The sequence below is a fragment of the Osmerus mordax genome, chromosome 7, assembly GCF_038355195.1.
Source record: "Osmerus mordax isolate fOsmMor3 chromosome 7, fOsmMor3.pri, whole genome shotgun sequence".
Taxonomy (NCBI): Eukaryota; Metazoa; Chordata; class Actinopteri; order Osmeriformes; family Osmeridae; genus Osmerus; species Osmerus mordax.
The window spans coordinates 10,166,602-10,194,329 of record NC_090056.1 but is presented as its reverse complement, the minus strand read 5'-3'; the positions used below and the strand labels follow the sequence as shown (position 1 = coordinate 10,194,329).

The 27,728-nt window shown below is 47.7% G+C and overlaps 4 protein-coding genes across 5 annotated transcripts; 2 read left to right on the top strand and 2 right to left on the bottom strand.

Moving 5' to 3' along the window:
* Positions 1 to 671: 671 nt before the first annotated feature.
* Positions 672 to 17,629, bottom strand: ift122 (intraflagellar transport 122 homolog (Chlamydomonas)). 2 transcript variants are annotated; one of them, XM_067240638.1, is made up of 29 exons: positions 17,540 to 17,629; positions 16,833 to 16,899; positions 16,615 to 16,699; positions 16,444 to 16,522; positions 16,264 to 16,340; positions 16,087 to 16,153; positions 15,830 to 15,976; positions 15,186 to 15,261; positions 14,169 to 14,360; positions 13,631 to 13,769; positions 13,296 to 13,498; positions 12,012 to 12,149; positions 11,732 to 11,896; positions 11,305 to 11,502; positions 10,973 to 11,113; positions 10,733 to 10,786; positions 9,761 to 9,922; positions 8,656 to 8,822; positions 7,950 to 8,121; positions 6,617 to 6,719; positions 5,004 to 5,144; positions 4,633 to 4,730; positions 3,607 to 3,707; positions 2,397 to 2,562; positions 2,111 to 2,222; positions 1,866 to 1,994; positions 1,355 to 1,431; positions 1,043 to 1,207; positions 672 to 915 (listed from the first exon to the last, which is right to left on the bottom strand). In XM_067240638.1, exons 1-29 carry the CDS (start codon positions 17,596 to 17,598, stop codon positions 829 to 831), a joined length of 3,567 nt encoding a protein of 1,188 aa, XP_067096739.1. In that variant the 5' UTR covers positions 17,599 to 17,629; the 3' UTR covers positions 672 to 828. The 2 variants fall into 2 exon arrangements, with proteins under 2 accessions (XP_067096739.1, XP_067096738.1); XM_067240637.1 differs by lacking the exons at positions 16,444 to 16,522; positions 16,615 to 16,699; positions 16,833 to 16,899; positions 17,540 to 17,629 and having other exon boundaries at positions 1,043 to 1,204; positions 16,264 to 16,341.
* A 118-nt stretch (positions 17,630 to 17,747) lies between these two features.
* On the top strand, positions 17,748 to 21,193 carry mbd4 (methyl-CpG binding domain protein 4). The gene is made up of 8 exons (XM_067240639.1): positions 17,748 to 18,038; positions 18,219 to 18,346; positions 18,503 to 19,290; positions 19,400 to 19,465; positions 19,556 to 19,690; positions 19,800 to 19,949; positions 20,086 to 20,189; positions 20,916 to 21,193. Exons 1-8 carry the CDS (start codon positions 18,036 to 18,038, stop codon positions 20,988 to 20,990), a joined length of 1,449 nt encoding a protein of 482 aa, XP_067096740.1. The 5' UTR covers positions 17,748 to 18,035; the 3' UTR covers positions 20,991 to 21,193.
* A 318-nt stretch (positions 21,194 to 21,511) lies between these two features.
* LOC136946471 (uncharacterized) lies at positions 21,512 to 22,994 on the top strand. The gene is made up of 6 exons (XM_067240817.1): positions 21,512 to 21,717; positions 21,810 to 21,949; positions 22,033 to 22,160; positions 22,261 to 22,320; positions 22,532 to 22,721; positions 22,824 to 22,994. Exons 1-6 carry the CDS (start codon positions 21,708 to 21,710, stop codon positions 22,932 to 22,934), a joined length of 639 nt encoding a protein of 212 aa, XP_067096918.1. The 5' UTR covers positions 21,512 to 21,707; the 3' UTR covers positions 22,935 to 22,994.
* A 69-nt stretch (positions 22,995 to 23,063) lies between these two features.
* On the bottom strand, positions 23,064 to 27,613 carry LOC136945869 (protein disulfide isomerase Creld1). The gene is made up of 11 exons (XM_067239964.1): positions 27,417 to 27,613; positions 26,687 to 26,817; positions 26,497 to 26,579; positions 25,997 to 26,107; positions 25,826 to 25,917; positions 25,518 to 25,697; positions 25,332 to 25,427; positions 25,062 to 25,145; positions 24,869 to 24,964; positions 24,648 to 24,788; positions 23,064 to 24,552 (listed from the first exon to the last, which is right to left on the bottom strand). The coding sequence occupies exons 2-11, from the start codon at positions 26,801 to 26,803 to the stop codon at positions 24,332 to 24,334; spliced, it is 1,221 nt and encodes a 406-aa protein (XP_067096065.1). The 5' UTR covers positions 26,804 to 26,817; positions 27,417 to 27,613; the 3' UTR covers positions 23,064 to 24,331.
* Positions 27,614 to 27,728: the final 115 nt, after the last annotated feature.

Genomic DNA, 27,728 nt, shown 5'->3' with positions numbered 1-27,728 from the left:
GTGGGGGGGGGTGGGGGGGTGTCTATCCCCGTGTGTCTGTAGTGAGGATGGAGATCTGGTAGGAGAGATGTTCCTTCTTGCTGAAGGGTTGGATGCAAGAACGGATCAATGGATGAGTGGAGGGAGGGACAGAGAGATCCTGCTGGTGAGAAACGGCGTGCTCTGCAGCCCCCCAAGGCGGGCGCAGCACCTTTTAACAACCCACTGGGATTAGGGAGGCGCTTGGGCCGAGGTGTCAGCAGGGGTGGATTTACGTCACTCACCCACTCTCTCTCTTTTTCTTAGTACCTAGTAATACTAGAAATCCAGGAAAGGCCTATAGCTTGGTATATGCTGTGTATGTTCAAAGGCAAGAGAGTGATGAAGTACAGCTATCTTGCCTCTGTGACATCACCACCAACTCGTCATCGGCACCGACTCGTCATCGACACACTGTCTAGGGAAAGACAGAGACCTAACAATGAGACGGAACAACCTCCGAACCGCCCCAGGGTACCAGCATCCTGACACAACATGGCACAGGAAACACAGAGTGGAAGTCAGAGACTGTAATTGTAATTTCTAGAGTGCTCCAATTCATCTACATCAGTGGTAACATAATCCTTGCTTTGAACAACATAATATACTAGAGAACTGCTACACACACAGACACATTCTCAGACAGTGGAACAAGAAAGTTTATTTAGAAAAATAAAAAAAGACAATATAACTAGTAAAAACTTTATATTCAACCACGTTGACAAAACACCAGCACAATACAAGAGATGGAGATGAGAGAGGGTGAAGGCCCAGCAGAGCGGCTGGAGTGCTGTGCTACAGGACAGGGGGTCAGTTGGGCTCGTCGATGGGCCTGCGGCAGTAGGGACAGCAGTTGTGTTGCAGCACCAGCAGCTCATAGTCCTCACTGTGGAACATCTACAGCAACACCCAGAGAGTCAGGGAACACAACTCCATTCTGCATGTGTGAAGGTGCACCCTTCAGGGTAAACCAGGAAGACTTGGAGTGTGTGTGAAGTGTGTGTGTGTGCATGTGTGGTCGTACCTGGAAGCAGGAGGGGCACATGGTGATGCTGACGTCAGGCAGCAGGGAGCGGTAGTACTTCCACTTGAGGGGCTTGGGCCAGCGCCTGATCAGGACATCCCTCCTGCTCATGGACCGCAGCACGGAGCGACTCACCTTCACAGCCACAAACTCAGAGCCCCCCTGCTGCAAGGACACACACACACATGAAGAGATACATTCCTGTTAGATCTGCCCCTTTTCAATGATATCTTGATTAAAAGCTGAATCTTCTCTCCCTTCCTGCGACACCCCCCCCCCCCCCCCCCCCATCTTCCCCCCTCCCTCCCTCACCTCAAAGCTGAGCTTGGCCGTGAAGGGGTCCTCCTCGGCTTCATCCATCCCATCATCCAGCTTCAGAGACTGGGATTCTGAACACCGTTAGTTAGGGATACGCACACATCATGGAGCCAGGACCAGGGTCCACAGCACAAGTAACCCCCCACCCCCAGTAGAACAGGGCCCAGAGCACGTACCCTAGGGCCTGTCAGTGTGTGGGTTGGGGGAAGCGGTGCAGACCTGAGTGCCCTTGAGGGCAGCCAGACTAATGCAGGTTAATCCCTGGCTCTGGCTCTCAGGGGGTTAGTGTCATTAAGACGAGCGAGGAGAGCTCCTCTAGCCCTGCTAAGCCCCAGGGCTAATATGACTTAGCTCTGACAGCTTACGGTGCATGATGGCACCAGGGTTATCAGAGACTAAACAACCTCTCAAAATCCAAACAGTCACAAGTGTGAATCTCACCCATACAGATTGACACACACACACACACATGTTGAGATGGAGCGTGTGTGCTGTTAGAGGATACCCCCGCTGCTCATCTCCTGCCAGCGAGCCGCCTTCCGGTCCTGCCGAGGGACCTCCAGGTCGATGAGGGACACAGCCTCCTCGTTAGTGATGCCCTCCTCCAGGTAGAACTCCACCAGAGGTAGCACCTCTACACACCCACACACACACACACAGATAGATACAGAACACAATGATCTCTCTCTGTCTCTCTACCTTTCTCACCCACATACAGACAGACATGGCATGTGTGAATGAGATAGCTACCGTAGGAAGAGGCTGAGTAGATGAAGGGCTGTTTGCAGTTGATGCAGGCGCTGCCCTGACTGTTCAGGAGGGGGTTGTTGGTGGAGCAGCGGTAACACATGGGAATCAGGTCCTGGGAGACCACACAACACCATAGAATGTAGCACATAACATGGATATAATACATGAGCATAGTTCACAATGAAAGCAACTCGCATCAACACGCAGCCGTGAACACATCCGCACAGACAACTACACAAACATGACTGCAGCACCAAACATGGGTTAGGCCCACTACTGCCCCCACCTCGCTGTCATGGAAGGGCTTGGAGCGGACGGTGAGGCTGCCCAGGTCCATGGAGTCCTGGAAGCGGGCGGGGACATGCAGCTCCTGCAGCTTCTCATAAGCATGCCTGGCCAGCTTGAAGGCCCCCAGGGCCTGACTCTGCTTGGCCAACGCATACAGGATATTACTGGGTACGCCGTCAAGGAGAGGCACTCTGTGGTGATGAACTCTACACACTGTCTGCATCTATCACTATTAACACTGTCAACATTAAAAGGGCATTTTTGATATTCTTTCATCTCTACCGATACATGCGATGTCTTGATATTTGAGAAAAGATGATCATTTTATCATAATCTCCTCAGACATACTAATACTGGGCTAAACTCAATCACAACTGCCTCATAATGCACTCGGCGCTCCTCTCCGTTCCGTCATGGCATCTGTGATCCATATGACTAGTTAAAGATCCTGGCTGATGTACCGTAGTTTGTTTGTGGTAGCGCGTGCACCTCTGTGTACAGTATATGTGTGTCTGTTTGAGAGGAGGAAATTGCTGCTAGTTTGTATTTATATGAAGGAAGATTGTTATAGAGAGCGTCTTGGAGAAAGGCAACACTGGGTCAATGACTTCCAGCTGTAGAACTGGCTCTGATCCATCTGCATGTCCTCTGTCCTGGACCCGCCCAATCCCACTGATAATACCATTTTTAAAAAGGCCTTTTGTGTGTGGTGTTTAGTGGGGCTTTCCCGTAACATTGTGCCATGTTATTGTGACCAGGTCCATCCAGGGTCTGCTAAACCTATAAATCCTAGTTCAAAGTTTTTCGATGGACTTTGTGTGGCTGGAGAGGATTCCAGCTGCTCAGGCTGACTTCCTTCTGGAAGGCCGGGATTTCCTTCCACCACTGTGTGTGCGAGTACTGAACATGTATGTGTGTCTTTGGAGGTGGGGGGGTGTTTAGAGTGAGTGTGTGTGAGCAGTTATCAGGGCGTTTGTTTTGGTTACTGAGGATGTGCTTCTTCCTGGCGTCCCGTCTTCCTCCCTGCCACAGCTCGGTTTCCCCTGACCTGTTTGGGTTTCATTCCCTTCCTCTATTTTTCAGTTCTTTCTCAGATTCTTGCCCTCTCTCAGACCCCTCAAACATGACTCGGTAATCTCCACATCAGCCTCATCAGCTCACAGTTAGCAGACAACTCAGGCACTACTTTAAAACACGTGGAAGGATACACTTTGGAGATGCCCAGTGGCACGTCTTTTGTGAGGTTGTGAAGAAGGAACCTGGATATGTTGAAGAGCGTCTCTGGCAGATGCGAGCTGAAGGGTTCATCCTGGGAAGGGGCAGAGGGGGTAGCAGAGGGAGAAAGATGTTGGGGGAGGCAAAGAAGAGAGAGAAATTCAATAAATAAATAAATACATACATGTTTACTGGTTAGATGTTGGGTTAGGGTTCTTCGGTAGGGAACCCTTCCTCCACATTTCCTCAGTCTCCTAAGCTGGTCTCAGTGTGAACAAGAAAGGCTGGGCCACACCCTGCTGCCTGACCACACAGAACACCTCTCTCTCCCCGCTGGACTGTCAATGGGACCTCTCCCTAACATAGAGCAGCCTGGCTTCCATACATCAGTCCAGGGCCTGCCTGCCAGAGTTAAAGTGAGACATATATGTTCAGTTTCCTGCTCTGGTCTTGATCACAATGATTCCTCACTTTGAGGGTGTGGCCCCCACACCAGAGGAGTACTGTAAAAATAAACAGAGAGCAGCCCTGCAGACACCAGCCTGCGGCGCCTCTGTCTGCCTGCAGGACAGACGCAGCTCATAAGCAGTCATAGCGGGCTTTATTATAAGCAGGGGTGATTACTGGACCCACCATAGGAGGAGAGGCTGGGAGTCCTGATTAATCTACAGGAGGGTTACCATGGAGATAGGGTCACAGCAGGGTCGTGCCGTGGTGATTGGCGAGAGAGGGGTTGACGGGTTTGTTCTGGGGCGAGGAGTGAGATCTGGGGGCAGACGGAATCTCTTGGGAGGTCTCCTAAAGGGTGTTTTGGGTGTATCTGAGTCGGTGTATCCATGTTTAGTGTCTCTGTCTGGTTGAAGTATTGTAGGCCTATCTTCTGCTGCAGTTATCTGCTTCTTGGTTTCAGTGCGGCCCTCCTTCATCTGTCAAAGGGCATCCCGTGACCTTCTTCCTTCTCATCTCTCAGCCTGTCCTGCTGTCCTCATGCTGACCCCGGGGTCTGGGCATGCTCTTACCGTGTAGCGCTGCACCGAGTGGTAGACGTGGTAAAGCTCTGCCAGCTGCTGGAAACGTTCAAACATCTTCAGCATCTCCTCCCTCTGGTCTTCACTTTCTAGCTCGCACACACACACGCACACACACACGTTAAAACCCACCCTAACAAAAAAGTGCAACCTTCCCACCCACATCCAGGGGAGTTAGGTCTAGGTCTAGGTACATGATTAGGTATTCTGTAGGTGAAGATATTGGGGTATACTTACATTTACATTTAGATTTACATTTAGTCATTTAGCAGACGCTCTTATATATACTTTAGGTGGAGGTGTACTGAAGGTGTTAGTAAATTGCAGGTGTACTGTTGGTGCAGGTAGTGTCTCTGCCTCACCCCTGGCAATGTCCAAACACTGCATAGACAGCATCCAGTAATAGTAGGCTGCATCATTGAACCTGCTCTCCACCACGGCATTGTGGGTAAGCTGCTCCAGCACTTTCACAGCTTCGCTCTGCCGGCCCGCCTTGTGGAACGCTGAGAGGGAGAGATTACAGCAGGGAGGGAAGGGTGGATGGATGGAAGGATAGAGATGAAAATATAAAAAGTTATGATGTGCTATATAACACTGGCCTGTAGTGCTGCCTCACGGGCTATAAAAAGCAGCCAAACACTTTTCAAGAAATCTGTGAACAGTAACCATAGCATCTACAGTTAATGACTGGTCTGATAGATATCCTTGAGTTCCTCAGCCAACACACTCCCATTGCCAGTCTAAGAATGATAGTTTTATTACACGGGGGGAAAAAACAGAAAACGAAAAAAATGGACACACAAAAATACTTAAACTTGCGCTCCCCTCAAAGTGATCTAAATGTCAAAGGCAATTTGTACGGAACGTATACGAGACAAGGTTTCCCCCCATTTTTCACTAATAACCACAAACAGGCCTCTTCCAAATGTCAAACACCATGGCACTTAGCGAGCAGCGTGGTAATAAACATGAGTCCCATTGCTCATGCTGCTATCTGTGCTAATGAGAAGCAGCTTTAGGGAGGTGACCCAGCTGCCAACCCTGCCCCACTGGCCGTGGGGGGGTCAGGACACATTACTGGCAAATATTCATCAGTGCAACCAGCCGGATAAAACACCAGTCAGCTGTTGCTGGTTAGTGTAGGAGCCCCCCCTTTTCATTCATACAAACACACAGACATGCACACACACATAACACACACAAACAAACATACACACGCTAACACACGGACACACACACAAACACACCACACATGCTAACAATGATGAATAGTTGGAGTTGTCTGGACTCCTTGAACGTGTGGTGATGTCACTGTTACTTTTACTGAGCGCTGTGCATGTCTGAGGAGATCCAGCCCCTGGTCAACGTTGCTAGGTGAGAAACCGCTAGCAACCAGACAGGGTCCTAAAGTCAATTACAATCAATGGTAACAGTACACCACATCACTGCCTGACTAAAATATACCTTACAATCAGCACATCAGTAGATTACTGGCTGGCAACATAATCAGGCTTGCCTAACTGTGCTCCACAGACAGGAAGGGAAAGAGAGGGATGTTATGCAGGGATCAGGATAGCAAATATGCATGCTAATTATAAATCCATGCTGTGATTATGACTCTTCCGAGACAGCAAGAGAGGAGGAGAGAAGGGGACACATGGATGAAATGATGGAGGGTAATAACATTGGGCAATCATCATTAGCCGTGCTTGTAGTGGTGGTGATTAAAACCATGCATGTCATCGTGCTGACAGTCAGATCCGCTCTGCTCTGCTTCACTCAACGACTGTACCTGGCAGAGGGGCTGCTTCCACAGTGGACACACAGACAGTCAGGAGGAAGCAGTGAAAAATGTCTGGGTCCAACACTGGCCAAATATATTTGCATATGTCCCGTATGCAAACATGTCCAGTCTAGAGATGGTGTAGCTAGAGATGGTCTGGGTCAAGAGGGTCTGGGTCTCCTTTCCTCTCACCTTTCTGTGCCTCCTCAAAGCGGTCGTTCTCCGCCAGCCACTGGGCGTAGGGGACATAGACGTCATCTTTGAACTGGACATGTTTCTCTACCAGAGAGAAGGCCTGGAGGAAGGAGAGACAAGCGCTGGTGGGGGGGTTCACATCACCAGCAAATTAAACACATGCTAGAATTCAGGGTTGTATTAGATCATACACCAGGATGTGAGAGAAACTGAATCATGGCTTTCGTCCACCAGGCGAAGCGCCTGGGGCCATTCCAACAGGAGGTGATTAAAAACACAGGCTTTTCAATTGAGGCTTACAAAATATTTTGGAGGCAAAAACATGAATTTGGTTCATATTTAATGCGGGACACTAGGAGACAAGTGTAGCCTAATTGCATTTCACAGTCGATGGCTGTGCAGATGGAGCTGATTGAGTCAAATGTGGCCGAGTAGTCTGATAGGACCCTGTGGATGCATACCTGCCTGTCAGGTTGATTGATGAACCCTAATGTCCCATGGTCCAAACCTCCGTGTATGAGTGTGTGTGTCTCAGCGTCATGGTGAACCCCCCTGTGTACTCAGTCAGTGAGCCTAACCAGGCCAAACCCAGGCCCAGGTAGAGAGAATGGGAGCAGACAATGGCCTCCATATGGGGCCGTACTGTAGTACTGTGTTCTGTCCTCTCTCAGAGTCCACCACCCACAGAGAAGGACATCAAACATAAAAGCTCACACTCTACCTTTCTAGCTTTCCACCTCTCTCTCCCTCTCTCTCCCCCTCTCTCTCCCTCTCTCTCTCCCTATCAAATAAATACCCAGCACTATTTCATTCCTTCACTGCCATGCCAGGTTCCTGTGACTGTGGATTTCATGTTCTCATTTTGGCGTCCTTGTTTCTCTATGGAAATGTGCTCTCTGTAACGCTTAGAACTTGATTAACCACTGGAGATGGGTTTAGGAAATGTCGTTTTTTCTCTGTTTGTATCTTATGAGTGGTCCTGGAGGAGGGGGGGGGGGGGGTGATTGAAAACAGAACAGAGTGTTTAGCTAATGCTCGTAAGTGCTTTCAAGCGTTTTGTGTTTCTTCTATGCTCGTCGTACAGAAGGCTCAGACAGCTCTGGTTTTATGAACATGGCTTCAGTTTATCTAACAGTGGATACAGATCCTTACAACCAGGACACACAGTCTTCCTGGAGGGACAGGTGTGAAAGGGCTGGAAGTACAGTTCCCCTCTGAATGGGAAACAAAGAAGGCCTTATGTACTGTATAGTGGAAGGAGTTTGTGTTTATCATGAGGGTAACCTGGGACTAAAAGATGGAGTCGCCATGGAGGCTGTTGAGCTCTGACCTCGTCCCAGTGGCGCGCCTCCACATGCAGCTGCACCAGGGCCTGCATGTCCCCCATCTTGGAGAAGGTCTCTGAGGCGTAGCCGTGGTGCTTCAGCTTCTTGAAGTAGGCCGCACACTTAGCCAGGGGCTCGCGCTCTGCCTTATCCAGCTTACGGGCTATGTCAATCAGCCTGGCGGAGGACAGGAGGGGGGAGAGATGAGATCAGGATGAGGGTGAGTGTTGAGCTTGTGTGTGTGTGTGTGTGTGTGTGCGCGTGTATTTGTGTTCGAGTGATTTCCAGGCAGGGCCTCACAGGGGACCCATTATAAATCAACCCCTAACACACACACAGGCCTATCTCCTGCTGAGCACCACATCACATGGAGTGAGACCCTATTACACACACCCAATTTCAGTTAAGTCTGATAAAGCTTGGCAGAGCTGCTCCCTGGGTTTGTTATGCTGGGTCTGCACTAGCCTTGGTGGTCCGGGCCAAAGGGAGGGTGTGATTGACAGCTAGCAGACACTGGGCCAGAGATGGTACCCGGGGGAGTTCTGATAGGACAACAGACCGGACTTAGTCTTATCTGTCAGCCTGCTTCACAACCACACACGCCCTTTCCACTTTTCCATGACTCACACCAGGGAGGAATCAAGAGGTATGACTGAGTGAGTGAGTGAGTGACTGAGTGAGTGTGTGTGTGTATGTGAATGTGCCACCCACATGTCTGCCCAGCCGTGCTCTCCTATGATGTCGATGGCCTTGAGGTGCTCTCCCGCAGACAGGTACATCTCAGCGGCAGCTCGCGGCTCCTTGCTGTTCTTGGCCCAGTCAGCCTGTTTGGACATCAGCAGCCGAGAGTTCTTAGGGTCTGCTGCCCCCACAAACTCCTGCAGGGGGGAGGAAGGGAAGGACAAGGAGACAGAGAGAAACAGAAAGAGAGGGGATGGACGATGTTTAAGTGGTTCACCGCTTATCAGTCCCACTCGCAAATAACGTATGAAGTAGCTAACAGGTTCAGACTGTTAAATAACAGATGCTGCAGGTGTGGTAGTCAGACATCCTGAATAAGGCACCAGGTCCAGAGAGCTGTGGGGAAGCCCAGCTTGGACAGACCAGCGGTTGGTGGGTCAGGGCTGAGAGGGAGGCTAGGAGCCACACAAACACCCCCAGGCTCCACCCCTCCGGTGGCCGCCCCAGCTAAAACAAACAGCCTCCAGGACCAGATGGCCACACAGCCGCATAAATATACAGCAGCCAGAACACACAGAGATGCACGCGTACACACACACACACACACTGATGGAGGGCCAGGAGTCGGGCCAGTGTCATCTGCCTCAGGACTGAGAACATACTGATGGTGATCAAGGAGGCCTCCACACATAAACACACTAAACACAACATAAGATCGCGTCACCTCCCACTGACCCCGTCACAGCCCCCACACCCTTCTGACACTCTCTCTCTCTCCCTCCCTCTACACACCCACCACCTAGAACTGCGGATGGACGTTGGAAACTTGTGTATGTAGTACGGTGACTTTGTGTGTGTGTGAGAGAGAGAGGGAGAGATAGCGGGGAAAGAGGGTGGGAGGAGAGAGAAAGAGAGAGAGAGAGAGCAAGGGGGAGAGAGAGAGAACGAGGGAGAGCAAAAAAGAAACTGACGGGATGAGGTAAGGAGAGCTCCCCGTGATATATGTGGAGATGAAAGATAGACTGTGGAGGTGGCCTGTCTCAACACACACAGCCTCCACATGGCGAAAGAAAAACACATGTTCAACTGTAACAGGGACATTCTGTGTGAGTGTGCCTCATCGACGAGCACTCACCTTGGCGTACTCAAACATGCGCAGGTCTGTGTACATGCTCAGGGCTCTGGACTCGTAGCCATTGCGTTTATAGAGCTTGGCAGCCTCGTGGAATTTCCCCTGGTAGGCATACACGTCTGCCAGGAACAGATCATCGTCACTCTCACCCCTCTTCTTCCTCTCCTGCAAATCCATCAGCATGGACACAGTTACACGCCACAGACACAGCATTTGTGTTAGTGGCACTGTGACTGTGAGGCATTAGGCTGGGGGTCAGATTACCACTGGCATCCAAGAAGACATTTCTTTTAGTTACTGTACTGTGAGTTTATTTGGCTACAAGCAAACAACTTCACAAAGCAGTCAAAGTTCAGTCACTAACAGAAACACATGCAGGCCTTTGTGAAATTCAATGATCCTTTCTTTCCACACCAACAAAAAAAAAAAGCATGTGTTTTTCAAAGACTGCCTTTTCCTGCCTGCAGCTACTCTAATCTTATCATAAAGTTGTCCAAGAACACATATGAATGCATTTATATTCTCAGTTTTTTCTGATTGAAACACCCCAGGAGATTAGTTAAATTCCCATTAAGTTATGCTTTTTCTGTCCTTTACCAGTTCTGGCCCTGTGCGTGCTTGACTTCATGTATGCAAGTTTCTGTTTGTGTGTGTGTGTGTGTGTGTGTGTGTGTGAGAGAGAGAGAGTGTGTGTAAGGGAGGTCAGCCTGACGCTAGCCTTACCCTCTGGCTTTATGCTGGGGTTTGAAGTAGGAGCCAGAGGAAAACCAAGTAATTAAATGCATAATAAGGGTGCTGCGTGCAATCGGACCAGTCGCTCCTCTATGTCTCCCTTTGATGATGTCAGGACCAGCTCTGGCCAGCCAGTAAATCTACAGTGTTCCACCCTGATTAAGGCTCTTAGTGCTGCCCCCTACCATGGAAAAACACTTTGAACCTCAACTAATGTCATTCCGACCAAGGAGCTTGCTGTACCTCAATGCTATTGATGAGCTCCAGGTAGCGCAGGTCTCGCACTCTGATGAAGGCCTGAGAGAGGGAAGAGAAATGGAAAGTTTTCATTCACATGACCCATTTCCTATGAGGGACACACTAATGGAATCAGGCTACACCATCTGGTGATGGACAGTGGCATTACAGTTCATTGCAATACCACGTTCCAATGTGTGTGTTTGAAAATGCACGCACGTGTGTGTGTGTGTGTGTGTGAGTGACCTTCTTGGCCGTGTCAAAGTCAAGTCCCTCCAGGGCCTCTGTGGCCAGGTCTCTCCAGTCGTTGTCTGTCACCCCCAGACAGGCGATCTGATAGGCCTCCTTAAACATCTTCCTCTCCAGGTACTGGTACATAGGAGCGGACTGGAGAGTAGTGAGGAGGTCACAACAGTCAATCAACCAAGCGGCAATGACACACATCCTCAAAATGAACAACTAGCCACACACTGACCACTGGCAACACCTCTCAGCCTAACTTTAATTCCTCCCCCCTCTCTCCCAATCATCCAGTCATCCCATTCTCTCCAGATAGACTGGGCAAGGGAGACGCCCACCTGAGGCACCTCCACTGCAGACATGGAGTACACGTGCAGGCAGAAGATCTTGGAGCCATTGTAGCCCACCACAAAGCCTTGCAGCTTCTGCTGGTGCACAGGGAAGTTGCTGGCCTTGATGTTGAGGTAGCCACTACCAGAGAAGCACAGCATGTCCTCACACTGGGTGTTCCAGGCTACGCTGTTCGCATTAGGCTCCTGTGGAGAGGGGGGGGGGGGGGGGGGGGGTAGAGTGGGGGCAAGTTTAAGGTCAAAGAAATGTGGAACTGTAGGGATGAATGAGGTGCCATGGTACCATGTGATATTATGATCAAAGAAGCAGTAGCCCGTGGCAGAGTTCAAATTCCGCTCTGAAATCAGCTTCCTGTCAGCTTTCCCCCTCACGCCCTAGCCCTGACTGGAGAGTGTGACGGCGCCGGCCCCTGACCTGGAAGAGCAGCTCCTTGGTGTTGATGTCATAGACCAGACAGGTGTTGTGTTCATCCACCACGGCCAGCTTGCTGCGGGACATGCTCATGTCCAGACAGCGCACCGACGTGGACTGCTTCAGCAGCGTGATGGCAAACGGGTTGTCCACAAAGATCTTCAGGATCTAAAGTCACAAACTGAGGGTTACACACTGGAAGAGTTTGAGTTGTGTTGAGTAGAGGCTGAGACAGCCAGGATGTAGTGGGAACACGGTCTGAGGGCGTCTCCCAGGTACTCACTGCTCCGTTCTTCAATCCCACCAGCAGGCCCTCTCTGCCCGGTGGGCCACCAATCACTTTGATGTAGCGAATCAGAGACTCCATCAGCCACTCCTTCTCCTTGATGCTGGTGAAGGACAGGCACTGAAGTCTCTTCTCCTGGAAACCCACAGAGGCAAGGGACCGGTCAGAGCCCAAATCAGACAAAGACATTAATCACAGACAGCCTGGCACCTAATCACACAGATGTGAATTTCACGACAACCTTTTTGACTTTCACATTTTGTTTTAATCTCCTAAAAACGCACCACAAATCTCACAACCGTGCACTATTGTATCCTCTGTACTCTGTCCATGCTCTTTGAAGTGGGGTGTGTAACATCTGTAAAACATACTGTGATAAAGACGGAGTTTAATATGATTGGACACAAGCAAGCCTAGCCCAGTCATGGGTTGAAAACAGCCTTTGCTATAAAGCTCTAACAAGGCTATTAGAGGCACGTCTGAAGCGCCCCTGTCACACCCCTGATTTAGGAGGGGAAAAAAACCTGAGTATTCTAGCTGCTCCTCTTCCTCCCTCTCTCTCCCCTGTCAGAGTCCAGAGAAAGGAAGCAGAGAAGAACCACGAGAGACAGCCAGAGCTTCCACAGACTGTGGTCATGCCCTCTCACTTCTCTCTGTCTCACTCACACTGTCTGACGAGGCGAAGGATAGAGGAAGGATGGAGGGAAAGACCGAAAGAAAGAGGGGGAGGGAGGGAGGGAGGGAGGGAGGGAGGGAGGGAGGGAGGGAGGGAGGGAGGGAGGGAGGGAGGGAGGGAGGGAGGGAGGGAGGGAGGGAGGGAGGGAGGGAGGGAGGGAGGGAGGGAGGGAGGGAGGGAGGGAGGGAGGGAGGGAGGGGGGTAGAACCTTGGGAAACACACAGCTGGGGCCTCTTACAAGCAGAAGCATCAGGGGAACCACCAGCATCTCTGGTCTGGTCTTTCTCTAGCCTGTTCCAAGTAGCACTATATCACTGACCCCTTATTCTGTTTCCATCCTGTTAATGGCATTTATTTTTTTCCCCATAGGCTACTTCACAATCTATCAATGATGGATTAGTGTAATTCAGATGGGACGGTGTCACTGAAAGTCATTGTGAATCAGGACACAGTTTATTTATGGTAATGCATCAAGAGGTGCATGTTCGCGAGTGTTTGAGACAATCCTGCTTAACAAGTCCTGAGGAGTAGACACACAGTTCCAAGTGCAGCAGACACTCCACACTGTAAACATACTCTGACACATACCAGCCATGCAGTCTCACCTGGCACAGGATGATGTGCAGGGAACAGACTACTAGCAGGTTGCATTCAAACTTCCTGCAGATCTTCTCCTTGATTCGGTAGTGCATGTCGGAGGAATCGTCCGAATACAGCTCGTATATGAGGATCTTCTCAGGCAGCTGGATGGCCAGGCGGTTCCTGTAGATGGCAATCTTCTTCACCAGCTCCCTGCACTTAATGCGCACTGGAAGAGAAAGGGATGAGAGGGGGGGGGGGTGGGGGAGAGAGGGGATGAGCGGATGATAGAGGGGGGCCTTGCTGCTTTTCCTGAGTGGCCTGGTGGCCTGTGAGGAGGGCTGTGTGTATGTGACCACACCTTTCTGCTCGGTGATGAGGTGCTGGACGATGACGTCGGTCATGCTGTCTCTGTAGGCGTAGCGGTCCTTGTACAGGCCGTGCACGGTGCTGAAGATGAGCTGGACGAAAGCGATGGTCCCATCCTGACAGCCCAGCACCTGCAGGGGAGCCGGTTAAAACACTCAGCACAAAAATGTAGCAGTGCATCCCATTATCACCTTGGAGAAAAGACAGCGAGAGGCACATCCTTCCTGTTGTCAGGGCCCGGTCTGGCACAAATACCAGACTGAAAGTTGTCTCTCTCTCTCATACATCATCACATGTGGTATAGACCAAGAAAAGGCATCTGTGTTATTGGTTTGTGAACCCATCTTAAGCTGTGATACCATTTCAAATCCCCACTTTAATAACATATCACAGCATTGTGATACTGTTCCCTCTCACAACCACATGCTTACACACATGGTTACATGAGATCTTCTGGCATGGGAACAGTTCTACAGTATGAGGTCTGATTTCACACTCTTCCACAAGGTCTCCATAGTATCCCAACCCACCACATAGTTGGAGTCTGGTTTGACCCGGCAGGTCCACACCCAGGAGTTCTGCTCTCCGATGGTGCCGAGCCGCACCCCGTCTTTGGTGTAAAGGGAGGCCTGCTTATCTGAGCCGCACATGACTATGTACTCCCCCTTGGAGAAGTAGCTGACGCAGCAGGGGTCATAGGTCAGAGTCCTGTCCTTCCCTATCTGAGAGAAGCAGAGAAGCAGCCATGAAGACAACAAGGAAATCTCTCGACAATTTATGAAACAGGGTCTGGGCCAACACTTTCCCCAGACTGGGCTTACACACATCAAAGCCTGCGGTCCATTTAGCTGTCCCTTTGAGTGCCTGTCCAAAAGACATTAAAAAAAAAGAAAAAAAGAAACACTCTCTTTTCTAAATAGGCCCTATTGTGCTGGCACTTGAGGTCCATTTGTGCAACGTCATATCAGTTCCCCGACGGTGCATCTGTTTCTCCTCACACTGTAAAGAAAACCGCCTGACGGTCCATTCTTTTGCCCTGAAATAAGACCCATTTGGACAACCTTCGTTGTTTTATTACAGACTATTCCTAGCGCTGTAATCAAAACAGCATGTTCACTTAAACAGATAAACATCCCAGTGACAACGTATGAACCTAAGGTATCATGGCAGAGTAATGAACAGTGCATATTTGTCTATAATTCCAGTAATACCCAGGGGCACTGGGAAGGAGGGGGTGGAAGGGAAACGTTATTAAACACTGAACAGGATCACGTCCAATGCAGTGTTATGGTTTCAATTGTTTCTGACAGGCTGATTGCAACAGGAATATTGACCTTACAGGTCCAGTGAAGTGGTATCATGACATGCTTTGGACATCAGGCCGTGTGTAGTAGGTTGCCTAAATATAATTGTGGCTGGTTGCCATAGCAAAGATTTTTTTTTTTATGATAACATCCAGACAACTTAGGCTTCGTTGATCAATCAAAGTTCCCAGGCATTGTGTATTAATAATGTCATTATTATATATTAATCATTTGCATCCACACCTGTTTACCGCTAAGCTGGTAGAAGGACAGCTTCTGGCCCCAGTCTGCTACAGCCAGGATATCATTGTGCTCATCCCTGAGGTCATGAAACAAGTCAGTGTTATGACATTATTATACATTTCAACACTCTGCCACTGTCACTGCTAAGGTAACACATCTGACTGTCTTCAGAAATCTGCGCCGGAAATCTATCACTCAAACGTCCTTGCTTCCACTTTCCTCTTCTCCCCTTCCATACCTGAGCTGGCTGCAGTACTCTGGGTCAGAGATGACTTCTTGCAGCACTGTCTCTGCTGTCTCTTCTCCTCCAGACCCGTCTCTCTCTATCCCTGACCCTGCCTGTCTCTCTACCTCCATCTGCACATCCAGTATCCCTACTGTGCTGCTCTGTCTGCTCTGGCAGCTGGTGGCATCAGCTAGCAGGTACAGCTGCTCCAGACTTCTCTCATCCACAGCATTGTCATCCTCTGCCTCACAGAATGGCATCCACTTCCACCAGTCCCTGTGAGAGCCTGCCTGGTCAAACACTGCCATCTACTGGCCAACTCAAGACCAAGACCCCCGTTCTAACATTAAGACAAAAACTCCTATAACATTTATGAATTTACTGAAAAGTAACATGCCAACCACATTCAGGGACTAACTTTGATGGATTCCAGGCAATGGACCAGATAGGAGAGGAGGAGCCTCCTGGACGCTCTATTTTGACCTTCTCCTCTCCGTTTTTATTCCTGATGCTCACCACCCCATTCATCATTCCCAGGGCCAGGTACTGGCCATCGTTGGTCCACCTATGGTCAAATGGAATACTTCAGCACAGGTCGGCTAGTGTTGCATTAGGTATATAAACATTTGGAGATCTAAACACTTTCTAAGTCTGAAACTGAAGAGTCACACTCACCCGCAGCATGTTATCTTGCTGCTGACTTTATGTTTGGAAACAGACTTCTGCTCTGGGGACCACAGACCTACAGAAACAGAATACAACAAAACAAATAACTAGTGCTTTAACAACAACAGTGCTACTTTAAATATTCTATCCCTCTGGGAAATCAAAGTGCAGTCTCAGCCTACTTACCAAAGTCCCCAGAGGAACAGGAAGCCAGTTGGTGAGTGACAGGGTTGTAGGCCACACACTGGATGGAGTCATTATGGCTGAGGAGATACACATAAATGAGCTAAGCAGCTATACAGAAAGATTGACCATAAATTAATGTCATATATGAGTCATATATGTGTGACCTGGTGACAAACTCACGTGTATTTTAGAATCCCTTCCAGTTTAGAAGTCCATATTATGATGCTTTTGTCAGCAGACCCTGATGCAAACCGTTTTCCTGTTACAAAGTAGGATACCATATGAAACAAGATGTGGTGATGGTGGTGGCTATTAAGATATTATTTTGACAAGGTGTCAAATGTCTAGTACCATCTTTAGCATAAGCCACACAGTAGACAGTATCCTTATGTCCTTTCAGGGGTTGAATAAGAGTTCCATCCGATGTGTCATACACCTAGAATAAGGACATGTTGATTCCCTTAGTAGACACTGTCATTACTGCCATATGGTCAGTTATTCATGTTAACGAATATTAGTTAGATTTTTCTGGCAATACATAAAGAGACAAACAAAGGGATATATCTTACCAAAACACGGTTTCCAGCAGCAACAATAAGTTGGCTGCCGTCTGGTTTGAAGGCAAGATCGTAGATACTAGAATGAAGAACATGATCGTATCATTTTATGACTGCTGACCCTGTGCACAGAGTTGCACGTCTTTATAAATAACGTAACCTTAATATTGTACACGTATCTATCCATCAATCTATTGAATTTGAGCATCCATAATAAGTTTAGCATATATTATTTATAAGTAGCTAACCGTAACCTTAACAATAAGAGCTACATTTGAAAGGTGATTTCATAGCGTATAACTGATGCAACATAGTAAAATTGACAAATTATCTAAAATGCTTTTAACTGCTGCATCCAAGAGGTCAGGCTAGACAGCTCAATTACAGTAGCTTGCAGCTAACTAGTGCATAATATCATAAAAGGGCACAGAGTAGGCTGTTAATCTAAGCTACTTTAAAATAATAAGAGAGACGCAACTGCATGGCATAGTACCTTACTAACAGTTTTGGTTCTGTGCACTTAGACAACTAACGCAGCACTTGAAAGCCCTAGCTGATCATTGTGGACAATCTGGGAGTTTACATAGTAACCGCCGTTGCTACCCTAACACTTTATAAACTAGCTAGTGTAGTGCTAGCTTTTTAGTGCGTTAGTATTAGACTAGTAACGTTAGAGCAAACCAAATCAGACAGCAGACACAGTTCAAAAATACTCTTACCATTGCTCAACTTTGTCACGATCATGTACTTTGTCTATCCATGTGGCGACGGCTCTCATTGTGACTTTTATCAAATCGACTAATGTATTTTGTTCAACAGATTGCTACGATATTGCTAGCTTGCTGTCATCATCTCAGTTTGTGCATTCACTGCCAACTCCTGCGCAACTGCAGGATCTGCGTTTGCGCACGTCATATGACGTCTGAAGCTTGGATAAACGTTGCTACTCTCTAGGCTAGCTTGCTACCATGGTGTTCAGATTTGCGCGAATAAATACAATATTTCATGGTTAAATTGTAGTTTTGGTTTTATTTTATACTCCGTCCAATCTGGTTAAAGAATCATAGGCTAGTACAATAGAGAAAGCAACGTGTGATGTTAACTTCATCATAACTAGTGCCTGAACAATTATTCAGGCTGAAAAATCCGTGGCTTGCAAGATCTTCACAACAGTGAGAAATGTCAAGCAAAAACTGAAGGATATTGTAGGCTTTCATGGTAAGTCGGAAAACGTGCTCTCATCATCATAAGATTTCAGCCTTATACTCGATCCCGGGTTCGTACTGTTAGACAGGTACTGAACACTGCTCATAAATCCGAACTCACGCAATGACTGTCACAAACAAATAACTCAAAAACACAGACCTCAACGTAGATTTGTTTGTGATGAACTTACAGACCCCAAGCCCCATTGGATACATGGAGGAGTCAAGCCAAGCTTCTAGGATGCCACCAGGCTGGGTGAGAGTGGTGAAACAGCGGAAAACTGGAAAGACAGCTGGTAAAATGGACGTCTATATAACAAGGTGACTCAGTACATCTTTTTCATTATTTAATGCAATGTGTTGTCACAATTATTTAAGCTTAACTCAATAGTGATCACTCAGCACGAGGATAAGTGCATTGTGGCTGGAATCAGACCATCAATACCACATTATGCAATCAGATTACTTTCTCTGCAGTCCCCAGGGACAGAGGTTTCGGTCAAGGGCATCTCTTCAAGCCTTTCTCCTCCAAGATGAAGGAAGAGATTTACACGTGGAACACTTTGACTTCTCCACCAAGGGTGGCGGTGCAGAAACCCCTCTTTCCTTGGCCTGTCAGGAGGGACAGAAGAGGGAAACCAGACAGAAGGAGAGACAGGAGAAGCTGCCGAACAGCAGAAAACAAGCCGCCTTATCCACATCCTGTAGGCAGAGGACCAGACACAGAGACCAAATCACCATTCTTACCCAGCAGTCTTCTGACACAGCTCCCTTCGTCAGGGACAATCACAGAGATGCGACAAGGAGTTGCACAGACACTGGTATCCCGCCACCTGACATCAACAAAGACATCCCTCAGAGAAACACTCATGACTTATCTAGCAAGGATAAGGATGGCAGTGATTCAGCTGAAAAGGGCTCATCAGCAGCTGAGGATGTCATCCTGGAGAGTCCTCAAAGGAAAAGGCTGCTGAGGGAGAAGATACTGAGACTGCCCCGGCCTGCTGACCCACTAGATCCTTCTATTGGCCAACAGGAGAAACGTACAGTTTCTCAGCTTCCTGCTCCAGTAGTGACGATTCAGTCAGCCACTGAGAGTGAGGGGGAAGATGAGGGCTTGGTTGAGGGGGAGAAGGTTAGGAAGCCTGATGCTAAGGGTGAGGCTATGGGCGACTTGGAAACAGAGGTGCCGGAACAGGTGGAGCTGTTGTCATCTCCTGAGACCACTGGAGGGAGCCCTACACCAGTGATAGATTCCAGTAGAAGTAAGTTTCTATTTTGTCTGTACCAGTCATGAACAATGTCAGTATTGGTCCGTGTTGTTGCTAAATGAAACTCAAATCTGATGGTCTGTCATGTCCTCTTGCTATGCAGAATCAAAGTTGTCGGTAGACAAACGGAAGACTAGTCCTTACTTCAGCAGGAAGGCACTAAAAGAGGGTAATGGTTAAACTGAGTAATAGGTATCAATGCATGTCAAAGGGTCAGAAATGGAATGGTTCTTGAGACTGGTGTACTGTCTCTACCCAGGTCTGAGTCCCCCCAGGAGAAAAGCATTGAAGAAGTGGATCCCCCCTCGCTCCCCCTTTAACTTGGTACAAGAAACCCTATTTCATCATCCTTGGAAACTTCTGGTGGCCACCATCTTCCTTAACAAGACCAGCGGTGACTACACCCCCCCCACACACACACACACACACACACACACACACACACACACACTGTAGCATGGAGAAATACAAGAGTAAGTGTCTATGTGTCCTCTTTCAACCAGGTAAAATGGCCATCCCAGTGCTGTGGCAGTTCTTTAAACAGTACCCATCAGCAGAGGTGACCCGGGGAGCTGACTGGAAGCCCCTGGCTGAGCTGCTCAGGCCTCTGGGCTTGTATGAGCTCCGAGCCAAAACCATCATCAGGTTCTCTGGTGAGTCCACTCTCCAAACATGTCCTGGTTCACAGGCAAAAATGATTTTCTAATTACTACAAGGTGACTCTTCAGTCAAAATTCCCAGATCCACTTTTGTGTTACACAGCCTCATACTTCTTTGTGTCCTATACAGATGAGTACCTGATTAAGAAATGGCGTTACCCCATAGAGCTCCATGGCATTGGAAAGTATGGCAATGACTCCTACAGAATATTTTGCGTGGAGGAATGGAGACAGGTGAGTGAGTCATACAAGGAGTTACAGTATATCATTATGTGCCTAATATTCAGTGCTGTCTCCCACCATGGAGATGGGTGGAACACTAACTCAGTGTCCTTCTGGTCAAGTTGTCCCAAGTTCAGGCAGGAGGACTCAGTAGTAGTGATTACTTGATACTTTATTACACACGATAAAATACATGTTTTGGCATAATGGTTCTGCTCGGCTTCCTGCCGCATCCAACGGAGACACTGTCTCGACATCCGAGCAGAGAGCAGCGAACGCATTTCCCCTACGAAAGGGACACAGAACCGATATAAAGCGATATCCTGTTTAAATAGACCGCCCTGCTAAGGTGTGCCCCGACTGCGTGATATGACGAGTTGCTAGTGACGTGCTAGGTCTCGGAGTCTCCTGCATAAACCAGCTCCGCCTGATTCAAACTGTCCCCTGTACATCGCTTTGGATAAAATAAATTATATCAAACATATCAAATAGGTTTTTATTTGGGGTCAGATGGCTGAGCGGTTAGGGAAGGGCTATTAATCAGAAGGTTGCCGGTTCGATTCTTGGCCGTGTCAAATGACGTTGTGTCCTTGGGCAAGGCACTTCACCTTACTTGCCTCGGGGGGAATGTCCCTGTACTTACTGTAAATCACTCTGGATTAGAGCTTGTGCTAAATGACTAAATGTAATATAAGCTTTTGTCAACAGTGAGCTTCTGGTGTGTGTCTCTTATTCCAGGTGACTCCCAAGGATCACAAGTTGAACAAGTATCACACTTGGCTGCAGGAGAACTCTGAAAGTCTAGGCATTTAACATGTTTACAACAAGTCTGCCAAACAGTAGGATCCATTTTCCTAATTTTCCTGCAAAACCTGTTTTATCAAAAAGGGTGGACCTGAATCCTTGCTCACAAGCCCACAAACCTGCCATACTGGAACCCAGACATTTGAATACTTCGTGCAGTGAGCCTCGTACATCATGCTATGTGTTTGTTTCAAATAAAATACTATGGACTTATTTCTTCTTTATAATTGTTCCGATATATGAGGAAATATTTTATTTGAATCTTAAAGCCCTATTTGCACTTTGCAGTAGTAACATTCACTTCAATATATTTTGAAGAGGGTTAATGAGCTAGTACAGCTGTTGTCTGACTAGATGGTCAGGTCCTTGTTCCCATGCTAATACATTTTCTTTTGAAGGGCAGTGGTGCATTGTACGGCGCACAGCGCCAGCTTTCTCTACATAAGAGTAACCTGATTCCTAAGGCAACTGTTGCCAACGACTAAACACTCTTGTTAGCTCGTTTATGACTGCAGTACCTATCTATCTTACTTAACATGTTATTGTGCTAGAGGTTTAGACCAGTATATTCCTTTTATGTTTCAATACTTCACAAGCTACAAGTTTCTGATACAGTAGCGATAAGGAGTGCCATAAAGTTGAGTGACCTTACAGACGTTTTTGTACTAAAACTGGACTCAATTGGTTGTTAAACACGAGGAAACTACAGAAGGATACAACTACAGAATGAAACTACGTAAGCACAACTTTGGTGTGGCTTTTATGTGGTACTATCTTAGCATCAAATGTCAACTGTCAGTCAATATCTCACCTGTTTCACCTACACAGCTGCTGTGCGTCAAACTTCCACTGCCACACCTGTGTCCATTCCAAGTGCCACACCTATCCATCAGAGTAGCTACCTGATGGTCACATCTCTGACATTGCCACTGCTCTCTCCTTCTACTTTGTCTCTTACAGTTAACCAGGTAAGCTCCACGTCTGAATTACCTTTCTGGTGACTATTTATCTTGCCACCACTAAGGATTTGTATTACGTAACAACTCACCAGAGTATACCTAGACTGGACCCCCTACATCCACCTCTAGTCCGTAAACGCACTGTCTGGCTGGAGACACCGACAGTTCACCATCATAACCACCAGAGAACATTGCTCATGCAGAGAAAGGAGTACTTTAAGTAAGTCTGACTAAGCAGAGCTTCTGATATTGTCAGATGCTATGGGGATTTTAGTACCTTTGATGAGTTGGTAATACCTTTTTTCCTATGCATATTTAAGGTATCACCAAGTCTGGCGTAAGCCATTCTATGGCACCAGCACTGAGAGAGAGGAGTACAGGTAGTCAATTATTTTGCACATAGTATTCCTTACTGAGTCATAATTTTGATTGGTGTGATACAAACTGTAGTTATCTGTACTGATTCCCATGCCCCACCCCCACCTCTCTCTGAAACTGGCTTCTAGTGCCTTCTCCTTCCCTATCAATTATAATTATCGTTCTAATGGTTTGTAGGGGCTCTCTGGCTTGAAAAACAATCCTGTCTTCCAGGAAGGAATTGCGGGAGCATCTCAAGAGACAGATAGAGGAGAAAAGGGCGGGGCAGAGCATGCAGCTGGCCAGTAAGGCTGCAGAGGCGGAGTTTCTGCGGGAAGTAGATTGCCTAGCTCTGTCCAACGAGAGGGAGAAGAGGGTCCATCACAGCAAAGAGATGACACATTACAGAGATGAGAACAAGAGGGTACCACATGTCCAAATGTTGGCTGCACTGTTGATCTTCAATGATATCCAAGTGAAGGCGAACATGGTCATCTATCTTTCCCTCTTCCCTGTGTGTCTGTAGCTGATGGAGCAGCGCTGGAGGGACAGGGTCTTAACTCGCTCCCTGGAGGCAATGAGGGAGAAAGAACTGCTGCACCTCAACCCTATCAACTGGAGCGGCACTCTGAAGTAGACAAACAGGCTCAGATTCTGCTCTGCCACATCCTATAACACTACTGCATGTGTCAACAAATCAGGGGGGGGGGGTTGTATGAGATGTCTACATTTATGGAAAAGTACAAAAAAATTAAATGTCTATCCATAATGATGATGCAAATTTATTGAGTGGACGACAAATATACACAAAGTTGTCATGAAACGGAGACATGGACCATGAGAAATGTGGCAAAGGAACGTGAACGTGGTCAGTCTCATCAGCATGTGCTACAGTACATTCTGAGTCTGATTCGGAATGAGTCACAGATAAAAACATGGATGGATTGGGACCAATCAAGTAGCTTAAGTAGTGCAGTCAGACCTGATCAAGGAACCTGGGTCTCACGGAGCAGGGCCTACCATTAACATACTACCACAAGACCCACACGTAATAAATCATAGTTTAAAAATAAATTAAAAGGCAGAAGCAGAATGGGTAACATCCTTGTCTGCTGATGTACAACATTGGATTTGTTATACCACTACAGCCACACAATTTCACTCATTCACCTGCTACGGGGCAAAGTGACTGGGCCCTGATGGGTCATGATGGGCCTTGAATCCTTACAGTGTCTAACATCTAACAGTAAATAAGAAAGAAGGGGCATCAGGCAGCTATACACTTTCATGCCAATCAGAGCAGAACTGAAAGAAGCCTACATACAGGACATCATCAGCTGCTGCAGTTTCTGTTATTCATGCATTCATACCTAGAGTCGTTCTGTGCAAAAGTCCTAATGGAGACAAAAAATGAACAGTGTTTCTATATTGGACAGCAGTATCTTCTCCGCACTTTCATCCATATAGCAGCAGGGTCAGGCGCTCCACCTGTCTCTCTCCCAGCTGCACAAAAGCCTGGGTGTCAAAGTAACAGCATCCAGGAAAAACCAAGGATGCATTATAAGTGGTCACAGTCTAGATTGTGTGGAGGCAATAGACATCATATTGGAGCAACGTTTTGCCCAGTATAAGATACAAATGCATAATAACTTAGTAACAATCAGTAGAAGTCTCCTGTGCCCCCATTCGCTCTCCTAGGACAAAGTCAGGGGCTCAAGTTTAGATCCATTTTTCAGTGCATACATGGTCTGTGTCTTCAATATTTTCGGAATAGCTTGTGTCTTTAGCTCTTGTACCTGGTCCTATTTTAAATAACTTAACCATTATCTCTAGTCATCTTCTTTGTATTGTCCATCGTACGAAAGGCAACGTCTCCCCACTGCGCCTCTCCTTACACCCCTCTGTCACCCAACACTAAAACCAACACCTCCTTAACTGTCCAGTAAAGCTGTAGCCATTCCACCCAAACTGAATCTGTTAATTGGCTTGCATTCCAAGTGTCTTCTATTTCCCGAATCCATGGCGTCTGATAGGCTATCGTCCCTTCAGAAATCCATCCAGCATTCGGTCGCCCTTCTCTGTCAGCCAGTAGCCGGCCATTGCAGCCACGCCCCCGATGAAGATGGCTGTGAACACCATGTCGCCCTTGGCAGCGAGCGTTGCTAGGGCACAGATCACCACGCCAAAAAACATCTGCTGTAGGACCAGGACCTCATCATCTGTCATGTCATCAAACAGACCTTTCTCTGGACCACCTAAGGAAAGAGATTACCAAAGGTTTATTGAGGCTGCTGTTCAAAAGTTACTTAACATACGTGTGTGTGTGTGTGTGTGTGTGTGTGTAAGTTACTGGGTGGCTGGTTCTCTACACAGATGCTGTCTCGGCGGATGAAGCCATCAGCACAGTCACAATGGAAGGAGCCCTCCTCGTTTACACAGGCTTCATTCAGGCCTGGGCATGCTATGGCCCTCTCGCTACACTCATCTACGTCTGAAAGAGAGACAGAGAGGATGATGTTTACACAGAGAGGGAAAGAGATACTAAACACAAACACTGATGAACTCTCTCACCTAGGCACTTGGCTCCTTTGAGCTTGTATCCACGGGCACACTTTTTACAGCGGGCTGGTCCACTGCCCATACAGCCCACACATGCCTGGTCACAGCCTGGGTCGGTGCAGAGCAGGGAAACACAGGGTTTACTACAAACTCTTATGAATCCCGATACATGTAACAGAACCATGTTTACTGAGAAGGCTCCTACCTCTGCACTCGTATGATCCATCTGTGTTGTGGCAGTAGGTGTTGGAGGGACAGCGAGCCAGTTCTGTGCCACACTCATCAGTGTCTACATGAAAAAGGCTGATTATATTAGAAGTTACACTGAGAGAGAGAGAGAGAGAGAGAGAGAGAGAGAGAGAGAGAGAGAGAGAGAGAGAGAGAGAGAGAGAGAGAGAGAGAGAGAGAGAGAGAGAGAGAGAGAGAGAGAGAGAGAGAGAGAGAGAAAGAGACACACACACACATATGTACTTACCCACACACTTGTTGTCATGGAGGATCCATCCAGGTTTGCAGTCTAGACATTTGTAATCCTCGGGCCCGGTACACTTCTTGCATGAGTGATAGCATGCTACAGCCATGACAAACACAAAAAATAACTTTTAGTATCGATACATCTGCATGCGACTGGGCGTCCATCAGACTGTCTGTGATTGACTACCTGCGCAGCCAGCTGTGCTGTGATTGGTGCTCTTCTCCCTGTAGTAGCCGTCGGCACAGCTCTGACACAGCTGGCCCGAGTATCCGGGGTCACAGACACAGTCACCGTCTCCAAGACGTGTTCCCTCTCCCTCGCAGCGGCCCAGACCTCCACACACTCCTCCTGGTCCAGACTGACATTCTGCAGGAGGATCAAACCCAGATATAAGCCATCCTCTCTGTACAGTGAACCTAGGGGAGATGTGTGAGGCTAAGGCTGTTTAACTACATGTACTGTATACATGTTTGTATAGTAGATCAATGCACAACCGTGGCATTGGGGTCCAAAGCGCCCCGGTGGACAGCAGAGTCTGAGCTCCTCTATACACAGCCACTCAAACAGGTCTGGGGCCTCCTGCTGCCTACAGGACACACAAGCAGTGGTGGTTAAGGCAGTGACGGGTGAGTTACTGGTACTTTACAGCACACACACACACACACCTGTGAAACCACCATGTCTCCACCTGGTCTTCTATTTGCTCCAGCAATCGGTTACAGTCAAAGTCAGAAGTCTCACAGGCCGACTCTACAATCTCCAGCAGGCGAGTCTCACTAAAACAGAAGATATTGGGCGAGGCTCAGGAGGAGGAAAGAGAACTGGGAAACCATGAGGACTGTGATCATCTGTTTCTTCTTTTAAATTCAAACAGATAACCTTCCAGATACTGTACACACTCAATCCCCCAGGCAAGCACACGTGTGTATGCCTCCAACACTGGAATTAGTTCTGTATTACTCAACCTTACAACGGCACCACTGGGCTACTGCAGGTAGCTTTAATCAGCATATAATTAATGTAAGAAGCATCAGGTAACAGACCTTTGTATGAAAGCATCAGGCTTAGCCCACATTGTCAATGGTAACTGACTTACACAAAGCCATGATACAATGCCTGGCATTCCATTCATCTCAGAGATGAAACATGTTGAGCCCACCCTCACCTGCGTTCATATTTAGCCAGCTTCTCCTCTTCCCAGGCAGTGTTACCACCCCCAAAGTTCTTATTGGCTGTTCTCTCCAGGCCCTAGAGGTAAGAGAAAGATCACATAATAACAGATGTTAAATGAGGAGGAAGATAAGAAACATAGAACCAGAGACAAAGAACACAATGAGTGAGAAAGTGAGACTGACCTTGAGGAAACTGTCAGTGAGTTTGCGACATGTCTGGCAGGGTGCTGTCTGTACCTGGACCACTGAGAGCACTGAGAAAAGCACCAGGGCTGGGAGCAGGGGCCACGAGCACCACATGGCGCTGCACACAGCTAGGATAGACAAACAGCAGGGAGACAGGAAATAAGTACTGATGATACTGGATCGGACAGATGTTGAACTACATAAATACTGTAGACAGGTTCTAGTCCTTTGATGAAACAGGGAAACCAAAATCCAAGTGTTATGAGTTGTTCACAGGATTATGTTGCTCTTTACAGAATATTATTATTACTTATTATTAGATATATTATTAGTAGTATTTGAATATTGTAGGCATTTTGAGCAGGCCTAATGTGATCTCAAATCCATGTTTCTCAACCTTGACAGCGATCATGTGTGTCGCCAAGGGGGACGTCCTGACCTGATTAGAGGCTAACACTATCATCAGCATCATCAAACTAGACAGTAGCTATAGCTCTATCTCTGCGAAGATGGCAAGCTGCGTGCTTGCTAACGTCAAATTAACTTCACATGTGAAATGAGAGCTTATAAAATCATAGAAATTGACCGTTATCAGTTACTTCAAGTATTTTACATAGACAACTCGCCGGCTAGCTAGCCCACAGAGCTTTCATTTTAGCTAGCTACAAGTACTAGGCTGTACTGTGGGCTAGCTAGATAGCAAGCCTAGCTTCATCGCTGATCCTACCTGCAGTTTGAGAGACAGACTCGCACGTTATCAAGCTTCCTCTGCGACGTCTGACTAAAACACTGCTAGCTAGCGATGCTATTTTCTGGATTATATTATTGCCTGGTGCTGTTCGTTGACTCGTGCACAGCTAGCTAACCTTCATAAATAGTTAGCTAGCTAGCTACTCAGAAAAGGGAGTGCTAATGATAACTCCCCCTTCGGTCCCCCTTCACATCTGCTATTTTCGCATCCCAGCTGCATGGATAGAAACGGCCAAACCCCATTGTGATTTCGTTCGAGACCCAATCATGATCCGCCGAGTACTAAAAG

Excerpts from the sequence above, each read along its gene's own strand:
- LOC136946471 (XM_067240817.1), top strand. Across the intron at positions 21,950-22,032 it reads TGTCTCTTACAGTTAACCAG|AGTATACCTAGACTGGACCC; the intron begins GTAAGCTCCACG and ends ACAACTCACCAG. Across the intron at positions 22,722-22,823 it reads ACAGAGATGAGAACAAGAGG|CTGATGGAGCAGCGCTGGAG; the intron begins GTACCACATGTC and ends GTGTGTCTGTAG.
- ift122 (XM_067240638.1), bottom strand. The coding sequence starts at position 17,598 with ATGAGAGCCGTCGCCACATGGATAGACAAAGTACATGATCGTGACAAA. Across the intron at positions 16,341-16,443 it reads GAAGGGATTCTAAAATACAC|CCATAATGACTCCATCCAGT; the intron begins GTGAGTTTGTCA and ends GTATCTCCTCAG. Across the intron at positions 11,897-12,011 it reads TGGGATTGAAGAACGGAGCA|ATCCTGAAGATCTTTGTGGA; the intron begins GTGAGTACCTGG and ends TTGTGACTTTAG.
- LOC136945869 (XM_067239964.1), bottom strand. The coding sequence starts at position 26,803 with ATGTGGTGCTCGTGGCCCCTGCTCCCAGCCCTGGTGCTTTTCTCAGTG. Across the intron at positions 26,580-26,686 it reads TCACTGACAGTTTCCTCAAG|GGCCTGGAGAGAACAGCCAA; the intron begins GTCAGTCTCACT and ends TCTTACCTCTAG. Across the intron at positions 25,918-25,996 it reads GAGACATGGTGGTTTCACAG|GCAGCAGGAGGCCCCAGACC; the intron begins GTGTGTGTGTGT and ends TGTGTCCTGTAG.
- mbd4 (XM_067240639.1), top strand. Across the intron at positions 19,466-19,555 it reads CAGGAAGGCACTAAAAGAGG|GTCTGAGTCCCCCCAGGAGA; the intron begins GTAATGGTTAAA and ends GTCTCTACCCAG. Across the intron at positions 20,190-20,915 it reads GCGTGGAGGAATGGAGACAG|GTGACTCCCAAGGATCACAA; the intron begins GTGAGTGAGTCA and ends CTCTTATTCCAG.